We start from the raw sequence: 16,548 nt of genomic DNA on the forward strand, positions 1-16,548 counted from the left end.
CTCTCAGTGCAGGAGGGCTGGCAGTGGGCAGCCCTTCTCCTTATAATTCCAGGCTAAGGAACTTTCCTGATTTGATGGAAATTTTCCTGGAACCCTCCCAAGCAAACCAGGGCTCTCAGGAAGAACTTGGGAGCAAGCTGTCCAATTTGGACCCAGAGATGCCTCAGTGTGAACCCAGCTTCCCTGAACTGCCCTTGGATCCCCAGAGTCTGTGAGGTCAGCCTCGACTTGGCCACGGTCATCTGGATCTGAGGCCCCATCAAGGTGCCAAGGAGCCTGCTGGCTCAGCTTTTTACTAATGCCAGAGCTAGAGCCAAAGATGGCCTGATGTTGCCACGTCCCCAGTGATGCAATGGCCTTGCCAGCACATCCCCTGCGTGTAGGCTCCCGGGGGGAACAAGAGTCATGTACTGTACAAGCTCACGAGCCTGGGTACACAGAGTGCCAAGTCTCCACCCCCCAACCCTGCACTGACCAAATGGACTGAAGAGCCTATCCACGCTGAGATCCCACAGGAGACCAAAGGCTTCCAAAGAAGTTTCTGGAGGCCATGTCAGCAGCTAGGAAGAGAGAAAACAGGTTAGTTGGGTCATTCCTATGGAGTAATAGCAGTAAACCTCTTCAGAGGCCACCGTGGGTTAGTCATAGTAAACTATTCCATTTAACCTTCACAAGTCCACAAGGTAGAAGGGTAACATTGTTTTTCCCATTTTGCATATGAGGAAACCAAGCTCAGAGAGGTCAAGCAACTTCCCCAAAGTCACACAGCTAGTAAAAGCAGCAAAGCCAGGATTTAAGCACAGATCGATATAACTTGAAACCATCTTTGTTTCCTCCTACTCCATCCACCTCCCAGGCCTTCTGTCCCTCACCCCCTGTGGTCACAGCCATGCCTTTCCATGTCTGGGCCAGTGTTGCAGGGCAAAAGAGCTCACTGACTATAGTCAGCTGGATAATGACAGGGTCAACCCCTTTCTGGGATCTTCTGATTGTTTCCAGGGCAGCATTTTAACCACTAGCTCTGGGAGGCACCCAGGATGGAACACACATCCTCAAGCAACCTGGGAACTCACCTACCTGACTCAAAATCACCAGGATCCTTATTTCAATGTGCCTTGAGTCTGGGATCATAAACTAAGGATTTAGAATGTGCAGAGTATGACATGGATATGAGCAATGGGACAGCACCCTCCTGACTAGTGCCATCCAGTCAGGGGACAACACTGACAAGGTCAGGCCTTAGAGGAGAGCCAAGCACTTTGGCAGTGCCACTCCTGCCCACTGTTGGTCATGCTGTGCTGGAGCATGCCTGCTGGGCATCACCACCATGCTTCCCATGGGGGATGGGAGGATTGGGAAACTGCTGACAGGAGTGGTAGATGCAGTGGTGCACACCTCCTTTCAAGACTGAGGCTCTCATCCCCCTCAGCCAAGTCCCTCTCTGGACATTGTCCTTGGAGGAAAGAAGTGCCTTGTCCAAAGGCACGGTTCTCCCCAGATACACACTGTATCTGATAATTCATCAATGCTGGAGTCCAAGGGCCTTAACTGCCTTAATTCAGGACAACTCTACAGGGTTCAAAAGGAGCCCTGGTGGTACAGTAGTTAAAATGCTGGGCTGCTAACTGAAAGGTCAATGGTTTGAACCCACCAGAGGCTCTTTGGGAGAAAGATGTGGCAGCCTGGTTTAGTAAAGATTTATAGCCTTAGAAACCCAATGTGTCAATTCTATTTTGTCCTATAAGGTCTCTATGAGTTGGAATCCGCTCAAAGACAGTGGGTTTAGTTTGGGTTTTTTGGCTAAAGAGTTCAATGTCTGCTGAATGAATGAATGTCATTGTTACTACAGAAAATACCAGGGCTTATAATAGGCTCATTCCAGTTTGAGCCCCTGCAGAGAATCTGCCTTTCCACCCCAGATAAACTGAATCAGAACCTTCTTTAACAAGACCCTCAGGTGGTTCTGTATACATAAGAAGCTCCTGGGAATCTACAAGAATCCCCTGGGGATCTTGTTAAGGAAGGTTCTGATTCACCACCTCTGGGGTGGAAAGGCAAACGCTCAGTAGGGGGTTGAACCAGACTGAACCGGTTTGAGCCTTGGAAATATATTCCAAGTTGCAAGAAAACCAAAACCACAGAAGTGAACTTTCAGCGTCTATACCTGCTAAGTCCTGTGCACAGTTACTGTGTTTGGCAGAGTCAGTTCCCCTCCTGATCCTTACCCCTAGAAACAGACACCAGGCACAGCCCACCTGCAAGGCTCCCAAAGCCAAGTGCACCCCTTAACTGATCTGGCTTCAGTCATGGGGGGAAGAAGGAACCTTTCCTTCTTCTTCCTAAAGAGTGTGAACAGAAACCTCTGCGATAGCATCATTCCTTCCAAAAGATACCCAGGCCATGGGCAGTGCTGTGGGGGGACCATCAAGACAAAGCAGTTTATAGGACTATTCAGTTTATCCTCAAAGAGTACTATGGGACCAAGTTAACAAAATAAGAAATGGAGGAACAGAGGTGACATTAAATATCTCGCCCAGGTCATGCACAGTTAGTAAGTGGCAGAGCCAGAATTCAAACCTGGCCCATCTGACTTCAGAGCTCAGTCCTTGACATCTGTGTTCTATGGAGGGATGGAGTTGGGAGGGAAGAGGAGGGAAGATTCACCCACCCCTCACAGGGATGGGGACCTCGGAGCCACATGGAGACCAACCAAGGAGGCATCCATGCCGTGTCAGGGTCACACAAGGACCTCTCTGTGGGTGATGTCTCGGACTGATTCTTTGTGCCTCCCAATGCCCGATTGTGCATTTTGTCATAGACCGTGCAAGAAGCAAAGAGAAGCTGCGCTGCTGGGGCCAAAGAATAATGGTGGCACTGTTCCCTGTTACTCACCCAGGATCCCTGCAGGGCTGAGAGGAGGCACAAGAGCACAAGTCACTCAAAGGCCCCAAGAGCTGAGGACTTCTTCCTCTGGGGCAGCAAGGAACAATATGAAGACCCCAAAGCTTAGAGGCAAGCACTGGAGGGCTCTTTCTGGAAGGTGGCCAGCCTGTCAAGGCTGAGTTCCTTGAATAATCCACCCCGGATGGCGGCTCTAATTTATAGCTGTGGTCTAGGCTCCAACTGGCAGGAAGGGGACTAGCTAGAACTTGTGACCTGCCTGTCCCTAACCAGGGATGGTCCTGGATGGGGGTCAAGGCTGGCATCCTCATGGCTTACATTCAACTCACAGCAGTCAGTGTCTGAGCCATCACTGCAGGCTTCTGACTTTCTCTGAGCAAACGTTTGAAGCTCCAGGCAGACTGTGTTCCCCCAAGGCAAAAAGTATCAGCAGCAACTGATGGTGAACAAACTGGGGCAAATGGAACAGTTTTCTAGGCTTTTCCAGCTGACCTACAACTGCATACCGGCAGGAGACATGCAAATACCCAAACACCTTCGGCTCCAAAAGCATGAGGGTCCCCATACCTCTACAACACTGCAGGGCTGCGGAAGCCCTAAGCAGCTCTCCCCTGCTTATGGCATGAAGGGCAGAGGATTAGGAACTGAGATGTCAGAAAAGAGATGAGCTTTGACACAAAGGAAGTATTTACTGAACAGCATGGATAGGAACACCAGACATTAGACTGCCAAGTCCACTTGGAGTACTAGGTCCCTTAGTAAGCTAAGCTAGGGTTTCTGGTGGCACCAGCAAAACCTTGTGAAGCAACATGCTCTGAGGGGAAAGCAGAGGCTCCTGGCTCTGCCGCTACCTCTCTGAGAGCCTCAAAAGGATCAATGCTCAGTAAGTGTTACTCCCTCCTCTCAGTCTGGGATAAACAACCAAGGCAAGAAGAGGTTAAGTACCAAACCCCTCCTGCCAGCAGCCAGTCAGGGACCTGCCAGGGCTATTAGGCTGGAATGCTCCGCCACCTAGTGGTAGGTTTGCGGCCCTCACCTGGAACAGCCACTGGAACAGGGGTACTGGACAATCGGGCCTGTGAAGGTAGAGGTTGCTCAGGAGGCCCTTGTGAAGGAAAGAGAGCTGCTGGGCCGGCTGGGAGCTGTGGGAACAAAGCAGGCAATGTTAGCGGTGGCCTCCAGGCCCCACCAGTCAGCAGCCGTGCTATGGAAGCTGACCTGCCATGCCAGTGGTCAGCAGGCTCTGCTCAACAGAGGCCACTCTCCACACCTGCCTCCCTAAAACTGCAGGAGATTCTCATCGTTAAACATCACCGGGATGTTAAAAAGCACATGAGTAATCAGTATTGACAAAAATGCTTTTAGAGCTTTTGGGGCAAGGAGCTATAGGAAGAATTGCTGTCATCAGGACTAGTTGCTTTTCTCTCCTGCCTTCTGTGAACATATTTCAAGGTGTTTTAAACATAATGCTGGATGATACATTTTGTCTTCTCCACCTGACAGAAGGGAAAATGGAGGTATATGCCAGGACTGTAAAAAATGACCTGTGACAAGGTGAGAAGAGAACCCAACAGTCACGCCTCTCAACCTCGGACTCCAGGCTGCAATGGGCAGACAGAATTACCTTTGGGGCCTACAGCCAATGCCCTGGGGTCTAGTTACATAGAGCATTTCTGCCGCGGGCTCTGTTTTTCCGAAACAAAGGGGACACCTGAGAAGATGGGAAAATAACAGAAAGGGGCCCAGATGGGGAAATTCTGGGAAGGAAATAGCAAAGGAGGGTTCTATACAGAATTCTTCAGATACTATCTGAGCAGCAACTGTCCCAGGGTTGACAGGGAGTGGGGCTCAGACTCCCCATGAGGCCATGGCCATAAACCTGCTTTTTCTATCATGATATTTCACTGTTCTAACAAAAACCCATTACCACCGAGTTGCTGCCAACTCATAGTAACCTTATAGGACAGAGTAAAACTGCCCCACAGAATTTCCAAGGCTGTAAATCTTTATGGAAGCAGACTACCACATCTTTCTCCTGTGGAGCGGCTGGTGGGGTCAAATCACCCACCTTTCAGTTAGCAGCTAAACTCTTAAAACACTGTGCCACCAAGGCTCCTTCCCTGGAACATCCTGGAGAGCTCTCAAAATCACACTGCTAATAGTTTGCGAAAGAAGCTCTGGTGGCATAGTGCCTAAGACACTTGACTACTAACCAGAAGGCTGGCGGTTCAAATCTACCAGCCACTCCTCAGAAGGAAGACGGGGCAATCACTTCCATAGCGATACTGCCTCGGCAACCCATGGAGGGCTCTCTATGAGTCAAAACCGACTCGATGGCAGTGAGTGTGGTTTGGTTTTTGTTAATAGTCTGGGGATAGTAGGGATGGCTACACAACATGATGAATGTAAGTAATGTTGCTGAATTGTACGTGTAAAAAAATAGATGGACTGGCAAGTATTATATATTATTTTATCACAATTAAAATTAAAAGAAAAATAAATCAAACTGTTGACATGGAAAGGAGCCCTGCTTTGATTACCTAGTTGCCCTGATAGATTATCTTGACTTAAAAGATGAGGAGTTGTAATATTTCATGTGGTTCTAGGATCTCTGCTGAAAGGTACTTTGAAAGTCATTTTAAAGGGGGTCAGCTGGGCTTTATCACCCTCCCTGTACTCCTGGTCACGCCTGGAAGTCACTTGGTTTGGGGTAGGATTCTTCTCCTATTTGTGTGTTTTGTCTAGATACAACCTAAAGATAATTAATACGGATTCCAGGAAATGAAAAAACAGTTTAATATTGTTGTTCTTTCTAATGGCTGAATCCATGCAAAGAACAATCCTGACAGTATTTAAAGTTGTGACACTAGATAGAAATTTCCTCTGCTAGCCCAATCTTCTTCTTCTTCCTTTTTCTTTTCCTCTTTTTTTAAAAAAAGGGTACCATATTTTATCCTGCCAGGAACAGAATGCTCCCAAACAAAGATTTTCCTCCAACAAAGCTGCTGTCTTGCTGAGTATGTCCAGGCAATTTACAAGCTGTATTTTTCTTCCCCCCTAAATCATTTAAGTTCAGAAGAGAAAGCGGCTTTGTTCCTGTTTGTTGCGAAGTTCACTGCTCTAACACAGCCCTCTGTTTGTACATGCAAACACACATGCACTCCAGGGCTGCTGGCACACTCCTCTCTGCCCCACGTGCCCAGACACACAGATGCCCGCAGGGAGATGCATTCACAGACTGACCCCAAGACCATGTACCCAGATGTGTGGCTGAAGCACATGCATGGCACCCAGGAAGCAGACAATCCTCAAGCAAAGTCTGAGGGACCTCTCAAATTGGCGGCGACCCATGTGGCCAGTAGGCTGGCGCTCTGGGGATTCCAAGAAGCACACTGTGGCATTCTGGTCGGAGGGCATCCAGCCAGCTTCTCAGTGGGGGAATTGATTGTACAAACCCCTGTTGGCTGAGATCAATGCATTTTCAACTGCTGCTCTCAGGGAGAAATGCCCCTCCCCATAACCACGTCTCACTTCTGCTGTGCCAGCCTAAAGAGCATTTCCTGCCAGAGAATGGATCTGTCTCAGTTCATCACTGAGTGAGATTTAGTCTATAGGCTAGGAGCAAGAGATAGGCAGAAAGCATTTCCCTGCTCTGCTTGAAGTGACTGGCTTTCAAGAAATTCTTTGTCTGGAGCTAGATGGGATGTAAGGGCTCTCCTTTGTGGGCTCCTTCACAAGCCAAGTGTGTCTGCTCAGCAGGAGAGTAGTGTTGCTTCACCTTGGCTGAACCGTGAGCGATTTCACGCTGCTTAATGGAAAAGACAAGGCTGATGGCATAAGGTAACCTAGAGCTTGGCCGGGGGAGGAGCTAGGCCTCACACGCAGACACTGCTCTGGGTCTCCAAGGCAGGAAGGAGAATCACCTCAGCAGCACCTAGACAGGTGGTGCCTGGAGGAAAAGCAGGGCTAGGGGGCCTGGGAGGAGGGTGGTGAAAGTTCAAACACCTTTAGCTTGTAGAATCAACCATTAGATTTATAAAAACCCACATTAAGTTCATAAATCAAGAACACTGACAAAAGATCCTGGTGGGAGCCTGTTCTGCACTAAAGCCAATCCTAAGGAGCTCTGGTAGCATAGTGCCTAAGGCACCTGACTGCTAATCAGAAGGCTGGCAGTTCAAATCCACCGGCCACTCCTCGGAAGGAAAGTTGGGCAATCTACTTCCATAGAGATACTGTCTCACAAACCCAAGGACAGGTTGCTATGAGTCAGGTCTGACTCAAAGGCACATAACAACAACAACAACAACAAGGGTTCGAAAGTTATCCTGAGAATGTGGGAGAGCCCTGGAGTGAGAAGGGAGGGGCAGACTCTCCATCAGCAGGGCCTGCCAGGCAGGCTCAGCTGTCAGCCACTGGCCTTGCTCATTCTAGCAGAGGAAGGGTCTCATTGGGAGCCGGGATCTTGCATGGAAAGAAGGCAAGGAGCAGCCACAATCAGAGACTGCTAGTCCCCAGCCACAGCCACGACTGCAATGACAGAGGACAGATGTCTGCCCATGGGAAGAGAAGGAAGGAAGGAGGGGGGAGGAAATGAGCCAAAAAGGGGAAACACACAAAACAAGTAGAAAACCAAAGAAAGGACCAGCTTGGTTCAGCGTGAGGGGCTTCCAGCTCCAGCTCCAGCCTTCCACTTATAATGTCTGTTGCCAACAATATCCAAATAAAGATTCTTCTAGCCTCTTATCTCCTCATCTATCTTATGGGCAGCTGTCCCAGAGGCCAGCGTCTAACTGCCTTGGAAATCCCAAATGATTCAGAGGGATAAACACCTAGTATAGTTATCTATACAGGACCAGTTTCAGCACATTTGCCAAATTACTCACATGAAGGTTTAAGGAAAATGCCTAAGCAGAGCAGAAACAAATAAGGCCAAAGCTTTCACCACTGCTCATTTTGTTTTCTTTCTTTCCTTTGTTTAAAGATAAACAAGAACCCCCACTGTTAGAACGCAGGGACCCTCAGGACCTGCTCCCTAGCTAATGCTGTCATCATCCCCAGCAAAACCCAGCTCAGCTGCTTCCACTTGCTCATTGCTTCCGGGGGGCGGCTGCATCCAGGTAGGCAGCTCAGCCCAGTCCATAACTCCCTAGCTGCTGGATTTATTTCACTACTCCTTCAACGCTGGGATGTTAGGAAGAGAAAGAGCTCGCTCGGCAAACAACTACAACAACAACAGTGGCAAAATAAGAGCTGGGACTGCCAGGTCTCTAGGAGAACCAGTGTGCAATCGCCATTTAATGCTAAGGAGGTGCAGGCACATCCACAACCTATTTTCTCCTGCCGGCTGAGTCTTCCTGAGAGTGGGCGGGCACTCAAGCTCCTGGGGCACTCCCAGCCCTGCACAAGAATAGTGGCAGATGCACCCAGAGGCCCAGGAACCTGAGGTGGGACAAACGTGTATCTGACATTCCCACACACCGGTATTTCTGCAGCGAGTATCTGCTGCTGCCACGCACACAGCAGGGGGCCCGGGGAGATCCATGAATAATTCAGCAAGCAATCTCTCCTTTTCCTGTGCAGCTGCCTGAGCGAGCAGGTTCTTTTGCTCTTGCTTACTCTTGCTTACGTATGAGCAGTGTGTGGGCGTTGGTCCTCTTTTCTACCAGGGGGGATCAGATTTCCCCTTTTGAACTGCAGTCAAGGGTGAAGTTCAGCCCCTAGAATCGGCTGATAACAACATCGGTCACAAAGGCATGTGACTTTTGTCTCAGGGAACTGAAATGAGGTCATACGTGTAGTGCCTGATGAATGAGAGAAGGTCCTTAGGATCACATTTGATCTCCCATCTGTGGGCTCCAGGTCCAAGCATTCTTGTACATCAACCTGCGTAGGTCCATTCCAGGACGATGGGGCCTGGAGCTCAGAATGCCATGTCTGCCTGTACTTGCTCTGTGGTCTGAGACAAATTTAGCTTGCTTAATCTGTGCCAAGATTTTCCATTTTGTACAGTGGGAAGAAAAATATTTTTGCTCTTCACAGAATAGTAAAGAGAAATGAAACTATTTCAAGAGATGATTAAAACAATGATAACGTTTGTTTTAATGATAAAAGTGATATATGTTCACTGTAGAAAATCTGGAAACTGAACATTACCTGTAATCTCACAGTGTTAACTTTCTGGATGACAAGAAATTGAACTGATTTTTTTTAATTGTTAAATTCTCAACTTTCAGGGTCTGAAAAGGGGGTATATAGTGTTATACTTTAATAGCATCTAAAGAGTTCTGAAATTTTTTTACCTTCTCAAAAGTGTTCTAAATAATCTTGTAGTTTTAATTTAGTAAGGGGGAAAGAACTCAGAGGTTAGGGAGAAAATGATTGCCAGTTGTGACTTAAGTCTTTTTTTTTGGTAACTTTTTTATTGCTTGTCCCTTCACCTAAGTTAGTATGTGTCTACCCTCTAGTTAGTTGTTTATTCTCCTTTCCCCCTCCCACCCCTGGTAACCATCAAAGAATATATATATGTATTTGTGAAACCCTCTTCTTGACTTTTTACAGTAGTGGTCTCATACAAGATTTGTCCTTTTGTGATTGACTAATTTCACTCAGCATAATGGCCTCTACGTTTATCCGGGATATGAGATGTCTCGCAGAGTCATTGTTCTTTAATGTTGCGTAGTATCCCATAGTTTGCTTAACCATTCATCTATTGATGAGCATTTAGGTTGCTTCATCTTTTTGCTCTTGTGAATAGTGCTTTGATGAACATAGGTATGCACATATCTGTTCATGTCGTGGCTCTTATTTCCTGACTGAGTTTTCAGAGATCAAATAACCTTTCTTCCTCAATTTTCATGTCACAGGCTGAAATATAATGGGGTAATTGTTGAGTAACCAGTATTTCCCACTCTTGTGTTTGGACTTGAAGTCCCTGACACAAATAGGAAATAAAATTCTGATCTTCAGAAAGTGAAAGTGGCCTTTCCCCATTGCCTAGCAGGAGTCCCCTGACCATGTGTAGCATAGTGGGCATTCCTCCAAAACGCAGCATGTAGTTCCCAAAGCAATGGATCTGAGGTGCAGGCAACGCCATCTCCCACTGCACTCATTACCATATCTGCGGAAGGAGGGTCTGAACCTCTCACTCCAGGGAAGCTGGGCAGCCACCTGGCCCCATTTGGCAGGGACACTCTGATCCCAGGTCACTGCTCCATAGGCCATCTCATCTGTCAAACAGTTCCTGCGCTCCCATCAAGTCAGTGACAGAAAATGTGTTGTTGGCACAAATCACAAAGCCAAACCAGCACAAGAAAACACCTTCCATTCTCTCTCTTCTCCGCTTCCTCCCAGTTCATTCCTTGTCACTCTCCTTCCTATTTCCATTATCTTCCTTTTTTTCCTTTCATTTACCCCACACCCCCATGAACACTTCATTATCTTCTAATTAGATATCTTTTCAATTTGGAGATATTGTTGTTGTTGAGTGCTCTCTGGTTGGTTCCAACCCACAGAGCCACTACATGCAACAGAATAAAACAATGCCCGGTCCTGTCCCATCCTCACAATTGTTGCTGTGACTCAGCCCATTGTTAGAGCCACTGTGTCAATTCATTTCATTCAGTGTTTTCCTTTTTTTTTTTTTTTTTTGCTGACCCTCTATTTTACCAAGCATGATATCCTCATCCTTCTGATAACATGTCCAAAGAAAGTGAGATGAAGTCTTACCATCCTCACTTCAAAGGAACATTCTGGCTGTACTTCATCCAAGACAGATTTGTTCATTCTTCTGGCAGTCCATGGTGTAATCACTGTTTTTTGCCAACACCATAATCCAAATGCCAAATGCATCAATGTGGCAATATAAACCTTTATAATGTTCATAATCTTAGACTCAATAATCTCACATCTAGGAATATATTCTGGACCTCCAGACAAATGTTCATTCCTAAGAATTTTCTCCACCATATTGTTTATAATAGGAAAAAGATGGAATTAATATATACATCAAAAAGAACGAAGAAATGCAACGTTATTTCATCATTAACATTATATTGCATTAACATTGTAACTGCAATATTTGGACCTAATTTAGATCCTGATTCAAACCACCAATAAAAAAACATAGGAAGACAACTGAGGATACCTGAACACTGACTGATATTAATGATATTCAGGGATTACTATTATACTATTAGGAGCTCTGGTGGCATAGTACCTAAGGCATTTGACTGCTAACCAGAAGGCTGGCGGTTCAAACCCACCAGCCACTCCTCCGAAGGAAGGTTGGGCAATCTACTTCTGCAGTGATACCACTTCAGAAACACAAGGAGGGGTCACTGTGAGTTAGATCTGACTCCACGGCAGTGTGTATGGTTTGGTATTATACTATAAGCATTGATGTTATATCTAAAAATGGAGGGTTATCTTTTAGAGATGAACTATAAATCATTAAATCATGTGAGTATGAGGTTTGTTTGTAATTAATCCCGGGGGTGGGGTAGGTGGGTCAGATGATGTCAGTAGGTGGGAGTATAGATGAGAAAAGACTGGCCTTGAGTTGATCATTTGTTGAGGCTGATGGGTGCAAGGAAGTACATTATACTATCCTCTCTACTTTTATTTATGTTTGAAGTTTTCCATAATAATAAGTTTTAAAGGAAGCACATCAAAATGGCAAGAGTTATAATCTTTATATTACAGAGTAAGATGGATTTAGAATTAATAAAAGGACCCCTTGTGATGGCAATAGTAAAGCACTCAGCCGCAAACTGAAAGGTTAGCAGTTCTGCCCACCATTGGCTCTGTGGGACAAAGACCTGGTGATCTGCTTCTGTAACGATTATAGCCTAGAAAACCCTATTGGGCAGTTCTCCTCTATCACATGTGGTCACTATAAGCTGCAATTGGCTCAAAAGCATGCAACAACAACAGAATCAATAAAATAGACATAAGCAAGCCCTGAACTGCTAGAAAGGACAGCAAGGCTCCTGCACTCAAGTCTTAATCAGGCCTGAAGAGATGGCAGAGGCAGCCTCCCTCTGTGCTCACAAGGGGTGTGTTTGTGTGTGGTCTCCTCTCTATCCTCTCACCTGGCCTTCCAGTCCCAGCAAAGCACTGGTCTGCCTAAGCTCCCACTGGGCAGCCATGTCTCTGAATCCTGCAGGCATCCTCTCCCTCTTACTCTTAGACACATTAACTCACAATTGCAAGTGTAGAATATTATTGTGATGAGGTTTTTTTTTTTTTTTTAAAAAAAAGATATCCTTAACAAGCAACACAGCAGTTGTGTGATCATGATCATGAATTTACTTCCACAAGGCAGCTGCTCTGTTGACAGAGGGTATGCTTGTGCTGGGGACAAAATTTTCAACATTAGCATTATACACAGGCTCTAGAAGTGTCTTGAACAAGTGGATGGAAGTGAAGATGACAACGTGCTATGGAAAACTGTGTTGGATGGTCCAGGAATGGTTTCAGGGTGGATGGAGACATAATGCCAAAGATATATGTGATGAGTTTTACTAAAGCTGCTTCATGAAACTGAAGTGTGGAAGAGGTCAAAACAATATATATATATGTATAAAAATGATTTAATATTTGGTATAATGTAGGATTTTAAAAAGTATGTGCACCTAAATTAGTAAATTAAATACTGTAAGTAGACATGTAGGGTTATCTTGTCTTCTAAAAGTTGACATACCCAAATTAGCCAAAACATGGCTATGGATTTCCTTACGTGGGGTCACCCTTACCACTGGACCCATGTGCACACATACCTGAGGAACAGCCCTTCTAGGTGGCTACGAGGCTTTAGGTGTGAACAGTCCAGGATGCACGGCTGGGGGTGATGCCTGGGCAGAAACACAGTCTCTCCCGGATGGACCTGCGGGATGACCTGCTGCGACACAGAGAACTTCTCCACCAGCATCCTAGCAAAACCACAATCAGGAAACCCGGCATCAGCAATGCACCCGAGTTTGCAGCTTGGAAGGTACCCCAGTGGCTGCCTCTTCAGAGAGCAGTGGACACTACACACCCTCCCACCACAGAGCCAAAGGGTTTCAGAAGAGACTGGTGTTGCCTGCCAGGCTGCGGTGGCCTAGTACAGGGAGGACCAGGAGGGTCAGCGCCACCTGCTGTTCAGGGAAGAGCCCAACAGACCCCAGACTAAGATGCTCTCTACCTCTCCCAGGCTCCTCACTCATCAGTGTACCCCAACCCCTCTACCCAGAACCAGTCCAGGAGCCTAGTCCTAGACCCACCACTTGGCTGTTTCAAACTAAGTCTACTATGTGCCATTGCCAGGTGCTGAATTATGAGTCAGGTGTGGGCTGCCCTTAAAAGCTCAAATCGCTGTGATACCCTCTGGTAAGTGAATCCATGTAGCTGCCTACATGGTGTGGCAGTGGCTCAGGAGAAGCACTCAGTGCAGCTGGAGTCAGCGAAGACGTCCTGGGAGGGGAAGGAGGCACAGTCCAAGGGGGCAGCAAAGGCAGAAGGATGGGAGCATGAAAGGGCAGGATGTGTTGGGAACCACCAGAGCATAAAGTGCAAGGCCAGGGAGGGTGGGAGCCAGGCTGAGGAGCAGAGCGTGCCAGCTCATAGAGCATCTCAAATGCCAGATTAGGGACCGACCAGTCTTCAAAGCTGTAGTGAGCATGAGGATCACCCAGGGAGCTTGCTAAAATGCAGATTCCTAGGCCCCATGCCATTCAGAGATCTGATACAGCAGATCTGAGTTGAGCCCACTGGTAGGAAGGAGCAGGGTGAAGAAGAGAGGATATATTCAAACTATACTGGGAAGGGTAAAAATTGTCTGGACTTGACTGATTTAAGAGGAGACAGGAAAAGGGAGGCAGTTAAGATGGTTCCAAAAAATGAGGTAAATCCCTTCACAATGAAAGCCTGACATGGACACCGACCACAGTATACTGTTCGGTGAAAACAGCAAACTACAGACTAGTAAACACATGTGTGTGTGTGTATGCACACACACAGACACAAATGCACACACATACTTTAGCATACACAACACCCACACGTGTGTCTGAAGAGATAAACTCAACTAGATCTAGGGTTACCTCTAGGGAGGGAGGAAGCAAAGCAGACAGTTTCTATTTACTTCATCCAAGTGTGTTCTGCTTAATTTTGTAAAATACAATATCCATTTAAGGAGCTCTGGTGGTAGAGTGGATAAGGCATTTGGCTGCTAAGCAAAAGGTCAGCGGTTCAAATCTACCAGCCATTCGGTGGAAGGAAGATGTGGTAATCTACTTCCATAAAAATTTACAGTCTTGGAAACTCAATGGGGGTCGCTATGAGTTGGAGTGAACTCAATGGCAATGAGTTTGGCTGAGTTTTGAACATCCATTTAACAGCAATAACAATAATATTAAACAAGCTAAGGGTACTTGCTCCCCTTCTCGCACCAGAAGATGGTCTATTCCCAGTTCCCAGCTGGGCCCACTGTCTCGGGATGAACACAGAGGAGGAGCAGCGCTCAGGGCTCTAGTTAGGATCTGGTACCTTGAGTTCTGGCGATGGAGCTGTAGAGCTGGTGACCCAGTGGCCAGTCAGCCAGAACCTATCTCACTTCCTGGCCAAGTGATCAAGATAAAGCACCGAGTCACTCCACAGGGTAATCATTAAGATTAAATGGCAAACCAGGCAGGACAGACAGGGGAAAAGAGGACTCAATGCTTAGGGGATACTGTGCTTCTAAAAATGATGGGAAATTTTGGGAGTGGGTAAGGATGATAACTGACCAACACGATAAACATGACTAATGGCACTGACCTGTACATGTGAAGATCGCTGAAACGGTCAATATTTTCTCACATATATATTCATCACAATAATTTAAAAAATGACATGATTAATGGGAATAATGTCTGGAAACTGAGGAGATTCTGGTCCTGCAGCCTTTTGGAAGCAGCCTTTTGGAAGCAGCCTCAGCAAACCGTCACATAAATGGTAAAGTAATTGTCAGTTTTGTTAATTTCTTTGCCATTTGAGTTTTCTGAATATGTACTGCTTCTCAGGTTGCTTTTATAAAAAAAAATTGTACAAATTACTAACAGTCTGTAAGAACTATGCTTGCCTGTAAGTGGCCCTTAGCCCTGTTCCTAAAGCTATCCTTCAAAGGGACTTTGTGATATTAAATATAATGAATGTGCATTATTAAGAGTCTGGAGATGACTCTCATGAATCTAATTGAGGATTTCCTGTGCAGCCAAGAACTGAGGATAAGGGATGATATTGTGGTTTAAGTATCTCCCTCACCCTCAGCACACACATAAGGTCTTTCAATTTTAAAAAAAAGAGAATTTAGGATGTTGTCCATTTAAGGCACAAGCAAATTCCTAGAGCATGAGCAGATACTCTGCTTAAAATGATCAGTGGTCCTTTCTAAGATGGGCAACTGTGGCAGGCGTATGACTCCCAGTCATGTGTGCCTTGTCTGACAGATGGTGACTAGTTGGGCTCTTGGCCTCACCCCTTCCCACTCCCATACCCCTTCCGTGGCCCCCACTGCACGTCCTGGCATCATTGAGAGGTGGAAGAGGCGGTAGTATTTGTGTACATTAGTGAGTGATTTTTTTTTTTTTTAAGCAACAAGCTTAACAGACCCATCAAAAGGATCCTACATCAAAACCACCACCTCAAAGTGGCTACGGAAAAAAGTCTCTGTTGTCAAAAATGCCTTCTCAAACTACCACTTCAAAATGTCACATGCCCAGAAAATTATCAGTGATTCCAAAGCACCTTCTATCTTAAGCTCATTGCACTGATAACTCACTTTCTGTGGCGGATTTTGAAACATACAAGCCTTGACTTCCTTAATCCTAAATGTGCACTGTAGAAAAGTAAAGAGAATAATTATTCCTACTATAGAGGTTTTAAAAAGATTTAATTTCAATGCTATCCAGTGTGTAGAGAGCCAAGAAATTAAACTCCTGAGTCCCAACTTAGAAAACTGCTCTCATTACATATAATGCCCCTCTTGTCTACTGAGAGGACTTTACCCCTTAAGCTCAGTGATTAAATTTAGTCTTTATGCTCCCCTACAACTATGCAGATTATTCTTGAGAAATATAGGAAACTAGTACCTGCGCTTCCAGAATTCAGTGTGGGACTTCCACAGTATCCTTTCCCTGGATCTCCCCATTAGAAATTCCCAGGCCAACACACCCTGGACAATGTGTGAGTAGATTCTCTATGCCTATTAGGGATGGCTATTCAGCTTCAGGAATCTGAACACATTCACACAGAGACCTCCACAGTAAAAACTGGTACCAGTTGGGAGGATTTTGTTGTTGTTGTTGTTATTGTTGTTAAGTGCCGTCGAATTGTTTCCAACTCATAGCAACCCCATGAACAGCAGAACAAAACACCATCTGATACCGTGCCAGCTCCATGATCCTTGCTATATTTGAGCTCACTGTCGCAGCCACTGTGTCAATCCATCACATTGAAGGCCTTCCCCTCTTTTGTCGACCCTCCACCTTACCAAGCATGACATCCTTCTCCAGGGAATGGTCCTTCTGACAACATGACCAAAGTATGTGAGACGAAGCCTGGCCATTCTCACTTCCAAGGAGCATTCTGGCTTCACTTCCTCCAGGACAGATCTGTTAGTTCTTT

General features: G+C 46.1%; 1 protein-coding gene across 1 annotated transcript in view; it reads right to left on the bottom strand.

The window, feature by feature from the left end:
- Positions 1–16,548, bottom strand: part of FAM178B (family with sequence similarity 178 member B) — a 170,634-nt gene that overhangs the window by 140,652 nt on the left and 13,434 nt on the right. The window contains exons 4-6 of the mRNA XM_007959527.1: positions 12,681–12,833; positions 3,938–4,043; positions 485–560 (exon numbers count right to left, since the gene is read on the bottom strand). Of these exons, the coding sequence (XP_007957718.1) occupies positions 485–560; positions 3,938–4,043; positions 12,681–12,833 (335 nt within the window). The remainder of the gene's footprint in view (positions 1–484; positions 561–3,937; positions 4,044–12,680; positions 12,834–16,548) is intronic.

This window comes from Orycteropus afer, unplaced genomic scaffold, assembly GCF_000298275.1.
Source record: "Orycteropus afer afer isolate SDZICR_OR568_19922 unplaced genomic scaffold, OryAfe1.0 scaffold00017, whole genome shotgun sequence".
NCBI lineage: Eukaryota > Metazoa > Chordata > Mammalia > Tubulidentata > Orycteropodidae > Orycteropus > Orycteropus afer.